This window comes from Paralichthys olivaceus, chromosome 13 (assembly GCF_024713975.1).
Source record: "Paralichthys olivaceus isolate ysfri-2021 chromosome 13, ASM2471397v2, whole genome shotgun sequence".
Classification (NCBI taxonomy): Eukaryota; Metazoa; Chordata; class Actinopteri; order Pleuronectiformes; family Paralichthyidae; genus Paralichthys; species Paralichthys olivaceus.
Window position 1 is genome coordinate 23,458,281 of NC_091105.1, and position 21,375 is coordinate 23,479,655.

The 21,375-nt window shown below is 40.8% G+C and overlaps 1 protein-coding gene across 4 annotated transcripts in view; it reads right to left on the minus strand.

Annotated features, from left to right (window-relative positions):
• Positions 1-20,544, minus strand: part of spire1b (spire-type actin nucleation factor 1b) — a 37,195-nt gene extending 16,651 nt beyond the window's left edge. For 3 of the 4 annotated variants that reach the window (XM_020091153.2, XM_020091154.2, XM_069537359.1), the window contains exons 1-4: positions 19,916-20,544; positions 15,332-15,360; positions 5,560-5,796; positions 2,364-2,489 (exon numbers count right to left, since the gene is read on the minus strand). In XM_020091153.2, the coding sequence (XP_019946712.1) occupies positions 2,364-2,489; positions 5,560-5,796; positions 15,332-15,360; positions 19,916-20,267 (744 nt within the window). In that variant the 5' untranslated portion in view covers positions 20,268-20,544. The remainder of the gene's footprint in view (positions 1-2,363; positions 2,490-5,559; positions 5,797-15,331; positions 15,361-19,915) is intronic. The other variant, XM_020091155.2, reaches the window with a different exon arrangement.
• Positions 20,545-21,375: the final 831 nt, after the last annotated feature.

A 21,375-nucleotide genomic window follows, 5' to 3' on the forward strand; every position in this document is an offset into this window, starting at 1 on the left:
GAAGCTGTTGGGGCGGTGAGGGAGGGCTGAACCTTACGTTAAATTTTTCATATTTTTTTTTGATTCCCTCTCAGAACTGAGAAATAATATTGAATCAAAACAAAAAACTGTTAAATTGACATAATCTGTGTTTTTGGGGAACACAAGTACAGGGTACCACTACAAGAAATAAAAAAAACGAAATAAAAAATCAAGATATCCGGCTCCGCTTCTTCCCCCTCTTTCCCACTGCAGGAACCATGAATGGGTTTGAGATGAAAATTATTATTTTTGGACAAGTTTTATATATTTGGGGTATTATTTATATTATTTGTTATTTACTGTTTATTTGTGATCATATTAATTTAGCAGAAAGTAGGTCACATAGGATGGGTGGGGATGATAGGATATATGAGCACCTGTTCACCTTTGTGGAGTTTGGGAGAGAGGGTGAGTGGGGATGCCATATTTTTTGTCGCTACACTGTTTTCCTTGTGATCACTGTGACTACTTCAGTTTATGAGTTTGTGCACGTTACCATAAGTTGATCGTCCATTTTTTTCTTTGATAAAAGGTGAAACGCATTTTCCGGATCTGAGTGATCTTTTGGCGCATCATTCACATTATTCAGGCATGACTGCAGCGTCTCAGGAACTAATTTTGTTCCTCAAGTCACTACACCCTACTTTTGCACAGTCCCAAACCATTTACGCACTACTACACTTCAAAGTCTCTACTCTGACAACCTGTCAGTGTCAGAGTAGATTTAAAAATGATTTTATTAGTTTATAAAGCTCTTCATGGTCTTGGTCCTACCTATTTATCAGATTGGCTTACCCTATAAAGCTTCTACAGCTCTCTGGTCTTCATGGCCTTTTAATCAAACTCAATTAAAATCAGAACAAGAACTCACAGTGAGGCATCTTTTTATAACAATAGTCCACATCTTGAATGAAGTAAAGAGACCTAACCGAGCAAATGTAGCTCATGTGTCCATATTCATATTATTTGCTTCAAAACATCTCCCCTCTTTTAGCATCTTATTACTTTAAATACTGTTATAGATCTCTTGTATAATTGTATTTGTATCTTTATAATTTAAGTGGCCTGATCCCTTCGTCCTGCCAATGAATGGACCCTTGAAGAATAGAATGCAAAGATTAAAGTATTAGATTGTCTTGATTTATATTAAACAGTATGTTTTAAGGATTTTAATACTGTTTTTACATAAGAATAAGGTGTTAGGGAAAGCTGGGAGACAGTTACTGCGCCATGACATAGCATGAATAATATGGAATGTCCCTGGTGTCCATTCTCTTATTTATCCACGGTCATCACCATGGATCAGAATCAGCTCTGTCACAGTGGAAACATGGCTTATTTCATGCTACCATTCAGTCCTTCCTCTGTAAGTGATGGTTTACTGCTGGAACAGGAAAGATACTGTAGCTCACTCAGATGTGACAGTCATGCTCTACTGGTTTCCTCACTTGAACCTTTAATAACCAAGCAGAGAGAAAACTGGCAACAAGCAAATATAGTCAGCTCAACTGGTTTATATTCATTACATAAGAGCTATTATGTTTACTAAAGGCATAACATGAAAACAGTTTTCAGCATAATAAAGCATATAATAAAATACTATAAATATGTATGTTAACTAGTAACATTCGAAAGAGAGAATCATTTGAATGGCATTGAAAGTCCCCCAGTCTCCTTCAGTTCAATCAACTGCACCAAATTCCACACACTCAGAAAAATCATGCCTCTAACCATGTCTGACCCTTTTTTTTATAAAGATCCACAAATGATTCCCTGGGAAATCTGTAAAAATGCTGAATAATCCACAATGTTAAAGAAAGCGATAAAAAATTGCTCCCTGTTTCGGATCCGTGACCAAATCTAATGGATACTACATCCTTCCACCAAATATCATGGTATTTTTTCAGTTTTTGTCAATTTTTTGCTTCAAACAAACCAACAGGGGTGAAAACATATAATTCTTGGTGGAGAATTTGGAATATAAAACACACAGTCCCACAGTGATGACCTTGCCTCTGTCAGGGTGCACACAAAGAGAGAAAGTCATGTTGATCAGTGGGGTGTGTGGGGCAGTGCTAAAAGTGATGTCTCGATATGTCCTTTATGGGCTGCACAAAGGTCAGTGATCACGTTGTAACCCTTGACTAAAGTGGAGCCCAATATCCAGTCTGTTTGTGTTGTGATTAAAATAAGATGGGTATTATAAAAAAAAGAGCTTATGCATTGACCATACTCAATTTTTTTCCCTGTATCTGTTGTGTAATGTTTAACTAAACAGCAACAAAAATGAGCTCAACAAGTCCGCAGCCCTGATGATGATGATGAAGATGATAAGCACCCACCTCTTTGGCGCTCCTGATCTTCTCCAGAAAAGTGTTCAGCTCCCTGGTTTCTGTATACAGAGCCCGACACACGGCCTGGTAGTGACTGGGGGCGTCCGATAGGCTGGGTAGATGACTCGTACACAGCTACAGAGGACAGACAGTGAAGTAAAGAGGGGGAGACATTTACACAGGTCACAGCTGCATTTCTTATAAACTTGTTACAGAAGAGATGGAGAGAGATGGAGTGCAGTGCTGTTGATTTGGAATGTGATGTCTCTCAGAGAAACTGCATGAAAACAAAAATATCCAAACAGATATGCAGACATTGGTAAACATCGACAGTGGGACACAATTCACAAAACAGCTATGCCCGAGGTCAGCCATGCTGCTGCCACATAAACACACACACACACACACACACACACACACACACACACACACACACACACACACACACACACACAATGACAGAATATGCCTTGTGTCTCTCGGGTGCAGAGGGTACACTGTGGTTAATGCTTGAAATACCACTTGTCTAGACAGCATTCCAGCTAAGTTCACTTAACACAGAAAAGAACAGAAAACTTCTCTACTCTCATAAGTGTGGGAAAAATGTTGCATGCAGGGTAAATGAAAATGTTGTCTTTGTTATTTCAGACAGAAATAAATGTGATGCTAATGTAAGTGTGGTTAATAATGTAATCTATGTCAGCTGGGGTCAATATAGTAGGACAAAGGGTAAACTCAGGAAGCACAGGGAGTGAATGGAAGAGGAGACTATTTAAAGTGACAGCTGGCTCGCCTTGGCCCAGCCAGATTGCCACGCTGCTCTGATACATCTCCTTGGAGAGCAGCAATGATGTGTATTGGTTGGTGTGACCGGGTATGTGGTCATTATGTAAACAGTACGAGGCCGTGTGAGGACTGACACAGTGAGTCGATGCTCCATTGGACAACAGAGACATGAGGATCAGACAGGTTCAGGGTTCGCTGTTCAGAGTCATGTTCAACATTTTCATTTTCTCACTGACAACATTTCCTGAACAGTCAACCAGCTGACATTATCGGTTCCTGGATTAATTTTCCTCAGCGTCTGTATTTATTTCACTGCAGTGTCATTTCACAACTAAAATGTATTGTTTACTGTTCAAATAAAAAAAATGTGTGAAAATCTGCAGATGTTTGGATGTCTGATGACTTTATATGATGATTTATTATGTTATACTCAGTAGTTTACTGTCACTGTCAGCAATTCCATGTATGTGGAAACCAATGTCAATAAACTCAATTCTGATTCTGATGATTCCGCCGTGTCTTATCTTTGAATAGACATAAAGACTTGGTGGACTTCATGGGTAATCATCAATTGGAATTTTGACATTTTGAATTTCTAATCTCCTTGTGTGTCTCTTACTTTACTTCCTGTCTTTGTCTGTTTCCCTCCTTCACTGATTAGTTGACTTGATAAGTTCATATTTGTTTAGTTCATTTGTGTATTAAGGCCTTATCTACCCTACTGCAGACATTTTTTCAATGGATGTATTCCCCTCAGTTTACAAAAAATCTCAATGCACACGACCTTCTTTTTGAAAAAATATCTCTGTCCAGACGATAACACACCAATGACTCTAAACGCTCAAACAAGCATGCCGTGCCAGTAGGTGGTGATTAAGTCCACATCAATGATCCATCAAATAGAATAGAAGAATGCTGTGTGCATGGTTGATGAGCTCAGGTCCAGGTGAGGCAGCTGCCTTTGAATGCTGGTAATGTGGTGCACTGACGCTCAATGTGGCTGCAAACTTGTGATTAGACCTAGCAGTGCTAACCAAACTTAGAGAAGCTGGTATATAGCCGCCATTGCTATAGTTGTTTGTGTATGCGCATAACACTAAGCAACAATGGGCATCCACTAAGTAAGCTGTAATGTCATTGTTTCCCGAATGCCCCGTTTTACATCTAAACATGAAACTGGAGTGTTTTAAAAACTGCACTTTGGAAAGTGTTTGTAAAGGTTTTAGTGTCTTAAAATGCTGTATGCTTATGGACAAGATGCACAAATGCAGAGTCAGAGCCAGTTCCAGCATTTTCCTACTCTTTATTTCCTGCGAGTCATTGACCAAGTTTTGTATTTTTTGTTTGACCTTCTTTCTGCTTCTGTGTTTATTTTTTTGGAACCTTTCGCTGTATCTGACTGCCAACCTGAAGTGGGAGGCAGATATATACTGTGTAGGGTCTGATTACCTTTTGATTGGCTCTACTGTTTAATCAATAACCTCTTGTGTGCTTAGTAAACACAAATTTATTGATATTATCATCTTATTTAGCTGATATTTCCTGTTTACACATCCAGAAAACAAGGACCAACATTATCATTCATGGGGAGTCATGATTCTTTATTTCCATTTTACTCCATTTTTGTCTCTACAATTTTTGAGTGAAACATCTGGCGCTTCAGTCGCTTTTCAAGATCAAGATTGGGTATGTGATTGCAAAAGTTTTTATGAAGCCCCTTTTCCACAAACATCCATTGACATCTCAATTTTGTTCGCAGTGAGAATAGATACAGTCCCTCCTTGGTCAAATGATTCTGCACTAGACAAGGGTTTTTATCGGTTCTGGCTCCGATCTTCAGTGATGGAAACATAACACGCTGGTCAATGCGGTAAATCTCTCTTCTTCTTTTCTTTATTTTGGCAGTCTAGATGCTAATTCTGCCTGTTCTGCATGACGTTATGACATGCATCGAACGTCTGGGCATGGGCACGTATATAGCCATGATTGTTTTCTTGGGAAGAATGTGTAACAGAGATTTTTTTTCTTCGTATTGTGCAAAATGCAACACTGGTGAGACAGTGAGGTGAGAGCACGTCCCAGTTTCTAGTGCGTTCCTGTCATTCATGATTCCCTAAGAATGAGCAATGGGTAAGGAGTCAAATGCCTCTTTTATCTGGTTAAGCCACGCTTAAAAACCTGGATAAACCTGCCAATTTTGGTGTTAAATCAGTATATATGTTTCACTATATAATTGCCAACTAGTTGCTACTTCCTGTTTTTAAGCTAAGTGTTTGGCTGGGAGCTTTTTGCCTGAAAACATCTGCATGTTTCTGCAGTAAAACAGGCTGATGAGAGCAGGGAGATTAAGAGTGACTGAAAAACAACTGACAACCATAGAAAAGACAACCACAGTCCCAACCTCAGCTATGGTACCTACCTTGAGGATATCTCTGTAGCCATGAACACTGTAGACACTATCCGGATCGTCCTCGGCCTCGTCCTCCTCCTCTGTGGCCTCATAACCTTCGTCAGGGCAGGCGTCCTTTGTGACCTCGCCAATGTTGGTCATGAGGTCGATGAGCTGCTCCAGAGGAGGACTGAGCTCTCTCTCTTCATTCTCCTTTAGCCCGTAGTCCAGAGCCTTGTAGATCATGATGCCCAAAGACTCAATCACCTGAGAAGGAACACGAGACAAATAAAAAATCTACGTATGTTCATTGAACAAACAATACATGAATCTATAGAATACACAGTTTGACTTTCTTCGAACTTTCTCTCCCTGAAAAAATATGGATTTGTGTCTTGTGTCTTTGTTATGCAATCTGACCATATTTTGTGTGAACTGAACAGCTTTGACATGGAAGCCTCATGACTCAAACTTCGATTTACTATTAACACACACACACAAACACACTCAACATGCACAATAGCTGGCCTTTGACAGGCTGACCCTCGGAGCAGATTATTGAGAGTTGATCTTGTGATTAACTGACGTGTGAAAGAAAACATCACGTCATACACGTCTCTGTGCAGATACAATCTTTCACAGCATGGAAGAATCTCAGAATATGCAGACACACATAAACCGAGCAACAGCAGCAGGATCCAAACCGACAAACACGAGTAATTGGAACATAATGAACAATGATTTTGTGGATCTTACATTATTTCTATGCTGATCACAGCCAGTACATTTTTGAGGAAAGAGCTAATTTAAACCTGCACTAATCAATCTTTTGGATAATATCTGTTGTTAGCTGACGAACCGACCTCACTCTCGATAGGATGACAGGCTTTTCAACATTTTAAACAAAAACAACGTTGCTATAGTTTGGCTATAGCTTGAGGCACAAATAAGTTTTGGTTAGGTTTTAGGAAGGATCCTGGTTTCTTATGTTGGGTTGATATAAATACTAATAATCACTCGCCTATGCTAATGCCCGGTCTTTAGGGAAACAAGTCTTACAAGAGAACATATGGGTTGTTTCCCTCACTTCTCATACAATTCATAGTAGCATCTCGTGAATTAGCGTTCCCACCAGTAGCAAAACAAACAGAGGTCATCCCAATGTTTGACGAAACATTATTTCAGGACTTTGTCTAAGACCTGACTTTATACTTTGCTCTCACAAAGACAATTACTATAGCCAATAGGGAGCTTTGTCATTTGAAGGTAAACATGTTTTTGTCATTTGGATTAAAAGACTGATCTATCCAGATCCTCCCCCCAACATCTCCTCTGTGGCCCCAACTGCCGAATGCAGAGTCGGGTGATGGCCACATTTTTCACATAGTCAATTTGAACTAATATAATAAAAAAATGATGATTACAGCAGCTTTTAAGCGTTCATCTTTGTATAAGCTCAAGAAGGGATCATTATAAACCCACCAATACACACTGACCCATTATTACAAATTTACCAAGCAACAGCAGAATTTAAATTATAGATAGAGATGTTATGTTCCAAGCCAGATTTTAATATTGCAGAATGTAACATTTGTGTGTTCTGTTTATTGGTCAAAAATAAAGGAATCCATTATCCAAAAAAGGAGGAAAACATGCTGTTTTAACATCCACGAGTCTGCTAAGCAACAACATTTCATTTACGGTTGTTGTGCTAAAAAGTCTGGGAAATGAAACATGTGAGCCTGATGGTCTCTCACAAAGAGCTTTTCATGAGCACATCAACACCAAACCTTAGTGCTTTCAGTACAACCAGGAGACGTCAGGAGACGCTGTGCTTATAGCTCCCAGTCTGACAACTAACTGGAGAGTCACGGTGGAAAAAGGCAGTAATGCCAAAACCAAGAAAAAAGATGAGAGTGAGAAATCTCACAGGGGATTATTCTGCAGCCCTGAGCACGGAGAAAAGAGTAAGAAGGAGGGAGACAGTACTGAGAGAGAAGAAGCCTGTGAGAAAGGGGGAAGGAGGGGATGCAGTACCGAGGTCAGTAATATGAGGATCAGAAGAGTTTCTGGAGACCAAAAAAAAAGAAGCAGTGACTGAGGTGCTGTTGAGAGTCAGTGAATAGATCAGAGAGGTCAGAGCAGGGAGGTAGAGATGAGACATCAAACCAACATTGTGCATGTGTGTGTGTCCGGACATGAAGATCAAGAGCAGATCAATGGACGCTGATGGTGAGAGGAGGAGTTATATGAGAGATTCGTCCTCTCCCCCATCAGTGTGTAAGAGCTGGGTTTCCTCGGGGGGAATGGCTGAATGCAACCTCTTTGTCTGAGGCATATATGACACCACGCAGACACACACAAACACACATGCACAAAAAACGCCTGCACATGCAAACCCACTCCTCCAGAGACTTGCTAATCTCAGGCTGTTGCTGAGCAGCTCTGCAGCAGACAGCAAGTAACGCGCGATGATTCTCTGTATTGTGCTTCCCTGCTCAGCAGCTAATAGTTCTATGTGTTAAATATGTGGATGTTCAGGCTCCTGTGTCCTATCTGCAGATTTATGAGTTATTCTAAAGTGGTTGTCAAGTGTTAAAACAGTATCTAATCTGCAAATAGAGATTAAAGGGTGGAGGAAATGCTGCAGCAGACGAGTTTGACAATTTTTTCAATTTATATTTTTCTACTGAGGGAAGAAAGGATAGGGTTTTATTTTTTTTATATATGGCAGGCCACCAATTCAAATTCAAATTTTAAAGAAGATAAATGCAGCAGGAGGATCCAGTGTTTAGAATCACTTTCCTTAAATTTCTCATACAGATGTGAAAATTTGCACATCTCCTCTTTGATAAAAAGAATAAAACTTTAAAAATATCTTTTGGCTTTGGACTGTGGATCAGACAAAACAAGACTTTTTAGCACATAACCTTGATCCTGGGAAGAAGAGTATTTTCCCCTACTTTTTGATAATACATAGACAAAATGATTAAATCAACTTTATACTGTATATTAATAAGGATTATTGACCAAGGTCAGATATTTTTCAATTCTGTTACAGATATAACTCAACAAAAAAAATGTTACAAAATGTTTTTTCTCAATTTTCACACTGTGTCCTTCCTTAAAAGTCATGCACCATGCTTTAATTAATTATATTGATTAATGTCGATGTAGCTGCCATCCACTTAAGTCTGGGAAAGTCATTTCTTCCACATTCTTCACAAATAATCAACTGCAAACTAGGACTAATTGCAGTCTCTGTGACTATGAGACATCCGGCTGTAACGCACGTCTCCTTTCTTCTTTGAAATGAGCCGGCCTCATCCCCAGGACTACAGGCGACCAAGCAGAATGATGTGATGGAGGAAAGGAAGGGGTGGGAAGAAGAAGAGGATGAAGATGAAGAACAAAGGAGATCATCAGCGGCAATAGCAACATCAAACAGCTTGGCTTATGTTTCAGCATTCCTGCCACAGCGAGGATGTGAGCTGGTCAAAGGGATAGAATAAAAAACATTGTGAGTCACTTTTTACCTCACTTAACCTTGACATTGGTCTCAGTGACAGTTGCTTCATGATAAGTCAGATTAGGTTCATAGTCAGATCTTGTTAAAACAAACAAAACTTTGCCAAATGCTGTCTAAAGTCACTGGGCATGGCAACACTAGATACATACTATGCCATGGTACCGCACTCACAAATGCAGTTGCATTTTTTCTCAGTCATCTACCTGCAGTTCTGTCAGAAAACTCTTCCTCAGTTACACGCAAAGACAACATTATATCTCATTCAGGGCCTATCACTGCACGTCTAATATCTACTGACAGTGAAGTCTTTACCATAGGAAAGTGTAGTCGTTCATAAAGGGACAAATGTATGTTGTGTTCAGGTGTCGGTTTCTGGTTCAGGCGTGGTAGAATTTCAGTACAGCATTCAACAGTAACTGTACTACACCTTAGGCTGCACACCAGCTGGATATAATATGACAGCAGAGCCTCATGTTGACAAGAACACATGTAACATCCACCCTTTGTCCTAGTTATGAACATTCAAATTATGTAATAGGGTCCTCTGGTGTAGGTGTCTATGCATTCACTGTTTACAACATACACTTTTCTACAGTGGTAAGCCCAATATACAACTGCAACTGGAGGTATCTATTACTTCAGTATTCCATCAACCACATGATCTATAAGAAAGTAACATGTAGAGAACAAGCTGGGTACCACCCTCATGTTTTAGGTATAGAGCCAAGAGCGCATTTGTTTAGCTCAGCACAAAGACTGGAAGACTGGATTGCCTCCTAAGATACCCACACTGAAGCTCTCTCTTGTGGATCAAAGATCGTGATCATGATTGAGATCGAGAGCTTGGATTGTTGATCGTGATACAACTCTGCATGTTGACAATAAAGATATTTTGGCTTCACTTTTGAGGAGCTGTCATGTCGTCCATCTTTATATAAAGTCTACAGTCTCAGACAAAGACACCAGCTCGTACACACCTTGGTTTGAGTAATGTAGCTTTGTGTGATTTTAACAGACCAGGCCCCAGGGCCTGTTGTACTAACTCCACACTAACTGAAATGTCATAAATCTCTCTTGTGCGCAAAAGACTTTCATCTATCATTGTTGAACAACCAGCAGGGAATTACCACAATCAGCTCAAAGTGCTTGGAATTAAAGGTTTGTTGAAGCAATGAGAGGATTTAAAACATTTATATTTCCTCTCTAGTGGACCCACAGGGATTGGGTTATAGCAGGGAGAGTAAACACTGACAGAGCTAAGTGGAATTTTACCTCCCCACTGTAGATTATAATCCTTTTAAGCTTTTATTTTATGAATTATGTTTTTGCAAAACATTATTTATTGCACTTTTTTCATAGTAACATCAGACTCTAGGAATACAGCCAGTTCAGCTGTTGTCGTTTCATTGTATTTCTTTACAACACATCCGGGGTTTGTAAATGTGACACCAAGAAGCAGTTACATTTTTCATAGTCTCCTTATAAATAAACTGAAACGGACTGAAGCTGAAATAATCTTTATTTTAGTATCCACTTAAAGTTGCATCTATTTCTTGAAGGTAAGTTTGACATATTGGAAAAGATTGTTATTTGCTTTTTTGAAATTTGGAGTGTTAAACCTTATGAGCACTTCATCTGGCTTGTTTCTGCAATGGGAATGGATACGATCGACATTTACTACCCTGGTTAAATGACTCTGCGGTAGACAGCCTGGGTGTACGCGCTAGTTTCTTCTTCGTGCTGGCAGTGTAGACACTGACGCAGCACCTTTTCCTGCACAATATTAAATTGTGCATTGAACTTCCGGGCATTGGCACATAAATATACATGAATGTTTATGTATTTATTGTTTTTACATCTTGGGAACAACATGCTACAGCGATTTTGCTTCATCTTGTGCAAAATGCAACACAGGCAAGATGGGGAGGTGAGAGAGCTTCTTTGTTTCTGGCATGTTTGTTTAGTGGAACATGACACATCAGGGGGGGGAAACAGACTGGCAAACACCTCTAATGGCAAGTGGTAGAGACTCAATCATTTGAAAAACCTGCATATACCCACTGAATTTGGTATAAAAGAGGTATATTAGAACCCAGTAGGACACAACCCATACAGAAAATGCAAGACGGCAATTAAGCATGTTAACCAAGATGTTGTACCGTTCTTTTAAACAGAATTGTTGAAATGTTTCAAGAAATATTTAAAATTAAGAATAAGACTATGAAAAGCATACAAGGAATCTGAGAAACGCTCCGCTGAACGGCAAGGTTCAGTGGACTGTGGTGGTGAGCCCAGAACGTGGAAACTTATGATACACTCTACATGATGTAAAAACACCATCATCACTTCAAAAAATAAAAGAAACTCTCTGGTACTTGAAAGCAAAGCGTCTGCCCTCTTCATTTCTTCTTCACATTATTTATTGAATCTCTTGCTCTGAATGTTGAGCTTAAAGTTGTACAGTCATCTTCACCACGTGTGTGATGACACATGGTAATTGTTTTTATTTTTCAATTTCATCTACAATTTGAGAAAACCACAACTGTTCCATCTGAATCCCTGAAGGAGCCAATTTTAATATTTAGCTGGTGTTTATAATTGTTTATTAAGGCTGCAGATATTTAATTTATTATGAATTAAGGGTAAGGTGGGAAAGGGTTGTGGTTTCAGTTTTATTCTTTACCTGTTCAATTTGTTTGGCGGGATCTAGACAAAGACGGGAGTATAGCTCCTACATTTCCTGTCAACCGTCACATTTTGCTTTAAGTTTAAGCCACAAAACCCATCTTGGACTCATGGATCCTTTTTTGAATGTGTAACAGTTAGGAGCTTGCTTAGCTGCATCTTTTTCGTTTTTTTTATGGACGATAGTTGCCACAATATTGGAGAATTCACAAATCCACATCTAAAAAACATGTATCAATGAGGGAATGATGTTACCATGAAATCAACATGTCCGGCTTATAATTGATTACATTATTTTCTTTTGTCAGTTGATGCCAAGGAATTGACTGGCTAATGTGGACTGACAGTACAGTTTATGCAAAAACATTCCCCTAATGACACAGCTTCATATTGTGAGTTGACTCACTGTAAGAGAGGAATAAGCGTGGACTATTTCCACTCAGGCACAAAGAATTGCTGAGGAAATTCCTCTCAGATTCTTATGCCTCACTCCACTGCTTTGCCCTCTGACTGTCATATGACTGAGTGTGGCTGCTTTGGTTTTCTCTCTGCTGGACACCACATGACTTCACATACAGAACACAGAACAGAGGGAACGCTTGAACCACGACATGTAAATTTTTCCACTTCTGCACTTTGATTTGATCTCTTATGACCTTTTTTTCTCTTTTTGTCCTGCACACAAGCCCTACAGGAATCATAAAAGCAAGCATCACATCAGCTGAGCAGAGCCACCCACCGGACATTCCTGAGTGAATGTTCTGTTTACATTAAACACTAGATGTGATGTCGAACTCTTAATCCCTTCAAACTTCAAAGCTATTTAGAGGATGCCCAGTTAAACTTTGACAGAGGGGAATGTGATGAAGCATAATCCACACATTTCTGAGGTAACACCACGTCACAGGATCAGGTGGGCAAACTAGCATGGGCACAGGGTTAATCAAGAAAGCTTGAGCAAGAGAAACTAGAATAATCAGAATTCAATCAATAGGCACCAGAGTGCACACACTCATAAACATCAGTCTAAATACGCCTGATTTTCCATGAATTTTGAAATAAATAAATTCACCAATCTTTCAAAGTTTGAAGAAAATGAAAAAAATTCCTTAAAGGGGGTTGCATTGTGTTTTGGGGGCGAGAGGGGGTGGGATGTAGCAGTTGCATCTTCTTCATAGTGTAGCTTAACCAGGATTACCAACCCTAGCTTTAATTGACTCCACTCTTAAAGTTTATGTTTTTTTCCTAGGCCTACAGCCCACCTTTCCACCAAGTTTCAATAAAATTGGTTGGGTAGTTTTTGCACAATCCTGCTAACAGACAGACAGAACAAGTTGCATTCATTCATACACATATTAATATGTCAATTTCAGGTCCAGTATCTAGCCCAAGAACACTTGGACTGAGTGACTGAAGGAACCGGGGCTCGAACCACCAACCTCAATGTTTTATAATTGACCCTCTATCTGCTGAGCCACAGTTTCTGCCTGCAACTAAAACATAACCTCCTTCGCTAAGGTAAAAAATAGAGAAGCAATGTGTAGGTCAAGACAGAATTATCTGAGTGAGGTTGGTTGAAATTCCGGTTCAGTCAGGGTCTTTCTGTGTGGAGTTTACATGTTTTCTCCAGGTACTCACATCCTGTCCAGGACATACCCTGCCTCTCACCCAATGCCAGTTTCCCCCATGACCCTCAAAGGATAAGTGGTATAGATAATGGATGGATGGATATCCAAGTGATTATATAAAAAACGAGCATTATCCATTTAGCTGGCTGTGCCAGGAAGAGCTCGGTTCATTGGCTCTGGTGAAAACAAGCATCATCTGACATTCACGGTCGAATCATTTGCAAGAGTATTTGTTGTCTGAAACCATGTGCAAATGTGTGTCAGCTATGACTACACACGTGTTCCTGGTCATTCAGCTCTGAGCTGATTCCACACTGCAGGTTAGCAGAATGCTAATACTCTGCTGTGGGTTTTAAAGCTGCCAGCACCAAGCAGCTCGAAAAGTTGCCAGTAGTTTTGTCAGCCCGTCTGTAACACACTGTATTGTGAGAACTCATTTCTGCTGCAAAGCTGCTTAGAAGGGATTTATCCATACAGTTTTACATTCTCTGCCTTGACTGTGTGTGTGTGTGTGTGTGTGAGAGAGCGTGCATGCTTGAGTTATTCATTGACTGTCCATCTGTTATTGCAGCTCTATATAACACAGCAATCCAACTCCAAAAGTCCCTGAAAGTGACTGCACACTGTCTCTAATGAACTGGGAACAGATCCTCAGTTAGTGTGCAAAATGTCTCACACTCACACACAAACACACACACACACAGTCGTGTCTCCATGACTTCAGGGGACATTACATTGACATATTTCCTGGAGATACTGTAAACTTAACCATAGCTACTACCTAACCATTGCCCCCCGAACCTTAAACAGACCTAAACTTAACCTTAATTATACATAACCTAAAAGTAACCTAAACACAATTACCTATATAATTTCTCCACATCAAACAGGAGGCGTTGCTGTGTGACATTTCCAATCAACCAGTCAGAGAAGCCTGCTGAGCACTCCGGATGTGGTGGAGAAAATAACTGGGTGAAGGAACAGGCTCAAAGATGGGACACCTGGACAATACTACTCTAATGGTTTCTAAATGTATAACCATCACTCATTGGAAAATATTTCACAGACACTGTTGGAGCTGTACCTGTTTTTTATGGTCTGTGATTTAAAGTGACAGTCCAACAATTTAAAACATTAGAAAATGACACTTGTTTTATTTGTATAAGGTAGGTATTGGTCTAAGCACCTGCAGCAGCTGCTTTGCAGGATTAACACGACCAATGGTCTCAACCACAGCGCTATCTGACACTGCTTACACTTGGATTATTGCAGCAGAAAGTTTCCTCTAATTGTAATGCTGTCTCTGCTGTTGTGGCTGCCACTCTTACCGTGACTAGCTAATGTAACCAACTGTGGAGGGTAAATGTTTGAAAAAGAAATCATGCTATAATTGTGGTTAAGCCTGCCATTATCTTTCGGAACACCATATTTCCCTTCATATCTTATTAATCGACTGATTGGCACCTTTCCAGAAACACTGGAGTTTCCCAGCATGCATTCTCTGCGGTTTCTGAAGTTGATTGATATAAACATTGGAAACAATTTTTGCAAATCTAATTACGCCCCATTTTAAAACACACACATTTTAACACTTAGCAATTGGATTGTGCAACAGTAACATGCAGTTAACATCACACAGCAGTGCAAAGGCCTGTGTCAGGAGCCCTAATAATAACTGTGCATGACTGTTGCCTCAGTTTCAATTAAGTATGTGACCAAACCGAGATAAAAAGCCATCAGGGTGGGATGGCAGGCTGATTATTTCAACACAGGTACAAAGTCTGTCTCTTCCAAATGTACAGACCTAATGTACAAAGCATTTCCTTCATATATGCTCTTCTTTCCTCCCACACCTATGGTGGGCACTTTGATAATATGTTCACGTTAATAGTGTTCAAATCTCTGGCAGCATGTGATGATGAAACAGCAAGGAAAAGAGAATTACAGTGGAGTTACTCACCTCTGTTGTTGTGCAAGGGCTGTATTTATCTGCAGGGAAACAAGAAAACAGTGTTATGATAAGCAGCCTATTCACAAAGTAGCTTACAAGCATAAAATATGTAAATCTACACATTGTTCAGTTACAGTGAACATGTATTGTGTTTATGAAATGGTGATGCTCTCTGAGCCATTCACGTCAAAGGTCATACAGTCCTACGTTCAATCCATATACTGTGATTGTGTCTAAATGTACAGAAACATTTTCAACACAACTTTCCCTTTTGAGCAAAACCCAGTGTTTATCTACAGTGGTTCCATCTTCGGTGATTCCTTTCAGTGGCAAGGACTTTCAATGTAATATAATGTGTGTATTGTTTTGTTGTACCAACTGGATCACATAGGACTAACACTGCAAAGGTGCCGAAAGCCAATGGAGAGGAAATGTACCAGTCAAACCTGATTAAGGGCAAAGTGATTGTTAAAGTTGAAAAGTTTTAGAGGCCTGATAGAATCACTATGAAATTTTTTACCTAAAAAAAGACTGAAAAAAAAAGGATTTTACAAATGTAGATGTTTCTCTATCTTTTCTAAAATCCTCAGAGTCCTGGCTCTGGAGCTTTGGAGCCACCTACATAATGAAGATCCAACTGAAGAGAAGCTGGCAATTATTATCAATCACAAATGAAAGCTGCAGTAAGTAAATGAATAGGTTCAAATGAGGCAATTTCACAAAGTGGAACTGCAGCTGAGAAAACTTCATAAAGACAAATCTGAATTTAAGGACCTGAGGCAAAAAGACTTTTCATTATTCAGTATGTCCTCTTAAAATGAGCCAATGATAAAATAAAATGTGTTTACGTCAAATATTGACGTTCTCTCCGAAAAACTTTAATATCCTAGGAATTTAAATCTGTGCAAAAAGTGTTTAATGTAGGCTCTATATCTTTTTTCTAATAACTCTCGTAGATTATGTTGCATGTGACTGATGACGACGAAACCCCACCCAACAAGCCGCAATGCATGAAGGTACTCCATTCAAAAAAGAACACCCACTAAGTGTTTCCCAAGGCGACATCAGCCCAGCTTTTACTTCATGAACAAACAGCCCGCTGACGAACGACCCACTCAACAATCGACTGTTTTGTGTTGTAACGCGCAGTAAAGCAGCATCACAACAGCTCTGACATCATCTCATGACCTCCACTTGCATCAGCAGATCTGAACGCCGTGCAGCTGCATGATGCAGATGTGTGACGTGTGTCAGTGTGTTCTCAGAAACACAGTGAGAAGTCATCAAGTGATAATTGAGTCATGATGAGAATGTGCTTCTGAATGAGAACAGGCTCTGAAACGAACATTATCTGGGTTTAAATGTACGTCAGTTTAGCAGTGGAGGGCTTCAGCGGCTGAATTCAGACAAATTCAAAAAAGTCGGATTTAGGAAACTTCTCTGAGCAACCACGAAACAGACACGTGAGTTGGTAAGTTGTTTCTGAAACAATCTTTATCTTATTTGTTGAAGCCCTCTTCATGTCCCAATAGCCATAATAATAAAGTTGTCTGAAAAATTTCCAATTTATTTGGTCCAAATAAAATGATTGGATGTGTTTCTGGTATGTCACTAATCGATCTGCTTGCCTGTGTGCACCCTTCAGGTTCATGTATTTGAGGGGCATTGCTTTGACAAAAGGGCCGATGGGAGGGGATGGATTGTTTGCATTATTTCATGTTGCCTGCTCTTGGGGTGACTGTGACTCAGAAGTTGGAGCGTGTCATTCACTAACAGAAGGTCTGCGGTTCATTCCTATTCCACGAACTGAAGTGTCCTTGGGCAAGAAACAGAAGCCCAAATTACCCCTGATGTGTATCAGCAGTGTATTAGTGATGTATTAGAGAAAAAGTGCTGCACATAGATGCAACATGTTAATGAATGACCAGAAAAGGGCAACATAAATCCAGACCATTTAGCATCTTGCTAGCTTTAACTTTGGTGAGGATGTGTGGTCGACTCTGTTGCTATGTGTGTTGCACTCTCTTTAAAGGTGCCATTAGTTGATCCAAGTGTCGTAGTGATAATGGACACAGAATGGACGGTGAAATCAACAGGCTGAATCATGACATTAAGTTCCATTACATGGTGTAATTATCCAAGGTCTGGTTTATTTAATGAATATCTCTGTTGAATAAATTCTATCAGGATCAGGATCAGGAGAGGAAATTCTTAAAAAATTAAATTCTAAGTATTTTCTCAAAATTTCATCACAAGGAGAAACTCTTCGCACAGGGAAGCTTTGTGAATAAGAATTGCCCCAATCCCTCTAAATGTGGTCACAGATTTATCTGATTAGTTTGTCTCCATCAGTGACCTGAGGTTACGCATCAGGAAGTGAGAACCTGCGCTGAACAGCACAGATGAGGACAGCAAACTACCCAAGAAACTAAAAGCTTTTGTATGATGGTCACACTGATAAAGACAGCAGTGATTCCCCTCGCAGCTCTCAGGAGGCAGCTCTTCACCTCTGATCAGTTTTGATTCAATGTGGGAAATCTGTGGATTTCACTTCATTTGTCAAAGACCAAGCATCGGATATTTTTCCATATTCCATGTCTGATGTGAAACGAGCTGACATGAAAATAGGTTCATCTGTGAAAGAAGAACACAGACTGCTAAGGGAAATATTAAGAAAAAGAAAATATGACAGCAATAATAATTGCTATTTAATAATTGCTAAAATATCTCATATATAAATAAATAAATAAAGCGCAAAGCATTATCCATGGTTTAATTTTTGCATGATGTGGCAGTCCATAAGCAACGGAGGAATAAAAGCCCGGACCCCCCTCTCCAATGGTTGCTTCCATGCTCCTATAAATAGCCCATTCATTCTAATCATATAGACCTACAGGCCACACCAGCACCGTCATCACAGCTGTGCCTCTCACATTCACTCATAAAAGTTGATTCGAATGAGCATGTGGTGCATTTGTTGGTTTAAAAGCCATAGCATTGAATCAGCAGACGTCTTTACAGTGTGTTATACACTATTTGTGTTAATAGCTCGTCCCTGGGGCCACTATCCACAGACATGGATAGATAGGCAGTTTGAATCCTGTCTGCTCTGCACTCAATTGTGATTACGGCAGATGATGAACATGGCAGGCCTCGGTCCGATGAGACACCGTGATGTGTTTGCTTTAGGTGCATGTTATTATTCACTGCAGGGCTTCGCAGAGCCATTTGCTTTGTTTTGGTTTGAATCCTGGTCGATTCCTCATTTACATTTATCTGTTGTAACTCAGATACGGGGGAAATAGACACAGACACAGTGAAACATCCTCACATATGGTCAGTGGTCTGTATTTTTAAGCACTTTTCAAGTCTTGATAAACCCTAAAAGCACTTTAGAGCCCAGTTTTGCCACTTACTCATTCACAAATACATTCATACGGTGCATCTATGGCAGTACTCTCTCTGTCATACATCACTAACATACACAGCCTTCAAAGGCAATTTGGGATTCAGTATCTTGCCCAAGAAAACTTTGGCAAGCACAGCAGGGGAGACTGGGATCAAACCACCAACCTTCTGGTTAGAGGACAACCCAGTCTCTCCTGAGTACTAATTATCATCAAGTACAATAGAGTCATCATAAAAGTGATGCATAGCCCCACTGAAAAACTGTAAACCCTATAAGGGAAATTTCCAGATAATTGCACTCATTTTTTCATTTTGCACACTGCTTGATAATAGAAACAGTGTCACACAGGCTGGGCCCTATAACACCTCCTCCCAACTTCCCTGCGCTAAATAGCACATCATTAATTATAGCTGGGATCAACAGGACCCCCTGTGTCATAGGTGGTTAGGAGCAGCTGAAACAGGCTTCATTGACACAGTGAGATATACACTGCATCTATTGTACTTCTGCATCTATTCCCTCACATGTGTCTCTCTCTGAGGTTTCTACATTTCACCTGTTAAACGTTTTTTCCTTTACTCTTGTTGAGGGGACCGAGGATGTTGCACCTTCTTAAGCCAAATTGTAATTTCTGAATACGGGCTATTGATTGATTGAGATTTGCAGGAAACTTGTCACAACTTAATATCCAGGCACCAATCAGCTTCCACTGTCATCCAATCAGACGAAGTGGAATGCACACAGTGATCTGATGTGAGGAGGCTTTTAATAAAAGGTGAAACCACATGGTAGCACAGCAGACACACGTGACGAGGACATAGATGAGCGTTCAGTGACAACACAGCATGAGGAGCCATGGAGGGCTCTGTGTGGGAGAGGAAGACTCCCTTTGTTAAGGCCCACTGCTGACTACAGGTCATGAGTAATGGAGCCATGACTACAGGCTGCAGATAACAGTAATCCTGACCTGCAAATCAAGCCCCCGAGTGTGTAACAACGTTCAGCTGCTCCTATTCTTTGCAGTGAGCTTGTTCCACTGCGGTAGCTCTGTAATGCTCCAGCTCTTTCATTCAGATCTTCAACACGAGGACAATAACAACAACTCCACTACTTGAAATGCAAGTGATGGTGTGGCCTAGATCTGAGTGGCTTCAGGGCTCACTCACTCTTACATAAGATTTTACCTTCACACCCCCGGTGCTCCACCATCACGGACCCATCTCTCTGGATCCTAACATCCGCTGCTCCGGATATTCTCCTCGGAGCCGCCGCTGGTGATGCTCCGGTGGCGGCGGAGGAGCTCCCTCCGCTCCGGTGTCCCCTCGCCAGCGTCCTGCAGCACTGGTAACACACCGCCCATGCCTGCTCCTCGTTGATGGGTTGGCTGTACAGCCTCAGTATGTCCTCCAGACTCAGGCCCTCCGCACCTGCTTCCTCCGCCGAATTCATGGCGCGCTGATGCGGCTGCTCATCCCGGCGGGTCTCTGCGGCAGCATCCGTCAGCCCCGCGTGGTCCCAGCATCTCTGCTCGGCCATCCTTTCATTATCTCAGCGCAGCAGGCCCGGTAACGAGAACAGGAGCAGGCCGGGGTGTGAGAGGAGAGCCGGAGACATGGAGGCTTCACCCCGCTGCTCTCCGCTCCAGACTCCAGGAGCAGCTGCACACCGATCTCCCGACGCGTCGTTCGGGTTGCGGTGCCAGCAGCAGCGATAAGACTGAATCCTGCACAGCCTCGCTCTGTGTGTGTGTGGGTGTGTGTCTTACCTCCGAGCTCAGCACAGCAAGCCAAGCTCTCTCCTTCATCACATGATCTCTCTCTCCCTCCTTCCCTCCCTCTCTCTCTCTCTCCCTCTCTCTCACACATACAGTACATCATACAGTACAATCATTACACTTCTATCTCAGGGAGGAGCTCATTGGCCTGGAAGGTTCAGGGTGTAGACTTGAGTTAATAGTGGTACAGTTAGTTACAGTCATAGGATTCTCAGCTGTTCCTGAGACTTCTGTGCTTGATGATGTATTAGTGTCAACTGATGGCAGGAGATGGTAGATTTTATTTCTGATAGTAAGAATTTTATCGTTAAAGAAGTTCATGAAGACATTGCTATTCAGGGAGAGAGGAATACTGAAGAGAAACATGGGGTTGTTTTTTTATTTCCTCTATGAATGTGGAATAGTAGGCAGCTCTTGCTTTGTGGAGGGACTTTTCAACACAGTTGGAGCTTTCTAGTGTTCTTGACGCTTGTTTTAATTCATGTGTGTTGGAATTGTACCAGGGAGCTAATTTAAAATGCTCTGGAGTCTAATGTTAATCATAGTGAGTTAACAGAGCTATCAACAAGATGGTCCATCTCAGCGGAACTATAGGGTTTTTGAAGAACTCGTTGGTTAAATGGATGGATGATACTGAGTTAAATGTAATTGGGTTAAATTTAGCTACAGCACTAATCAGGTAGACGGATTATGTGGAAGTACTATTGACGAACAACGACAAACAATATCAACATTAACAGAGTAACATGAGCAACTGTGAGCAAATCTGAAGATGTTTCACACAGCATCCAAACTTAACTCCTTCCCTCCCCACCTCGGATCACCCATGTAAACATGTATGTAATGGCATCTTTTTGCACACTTCAACCT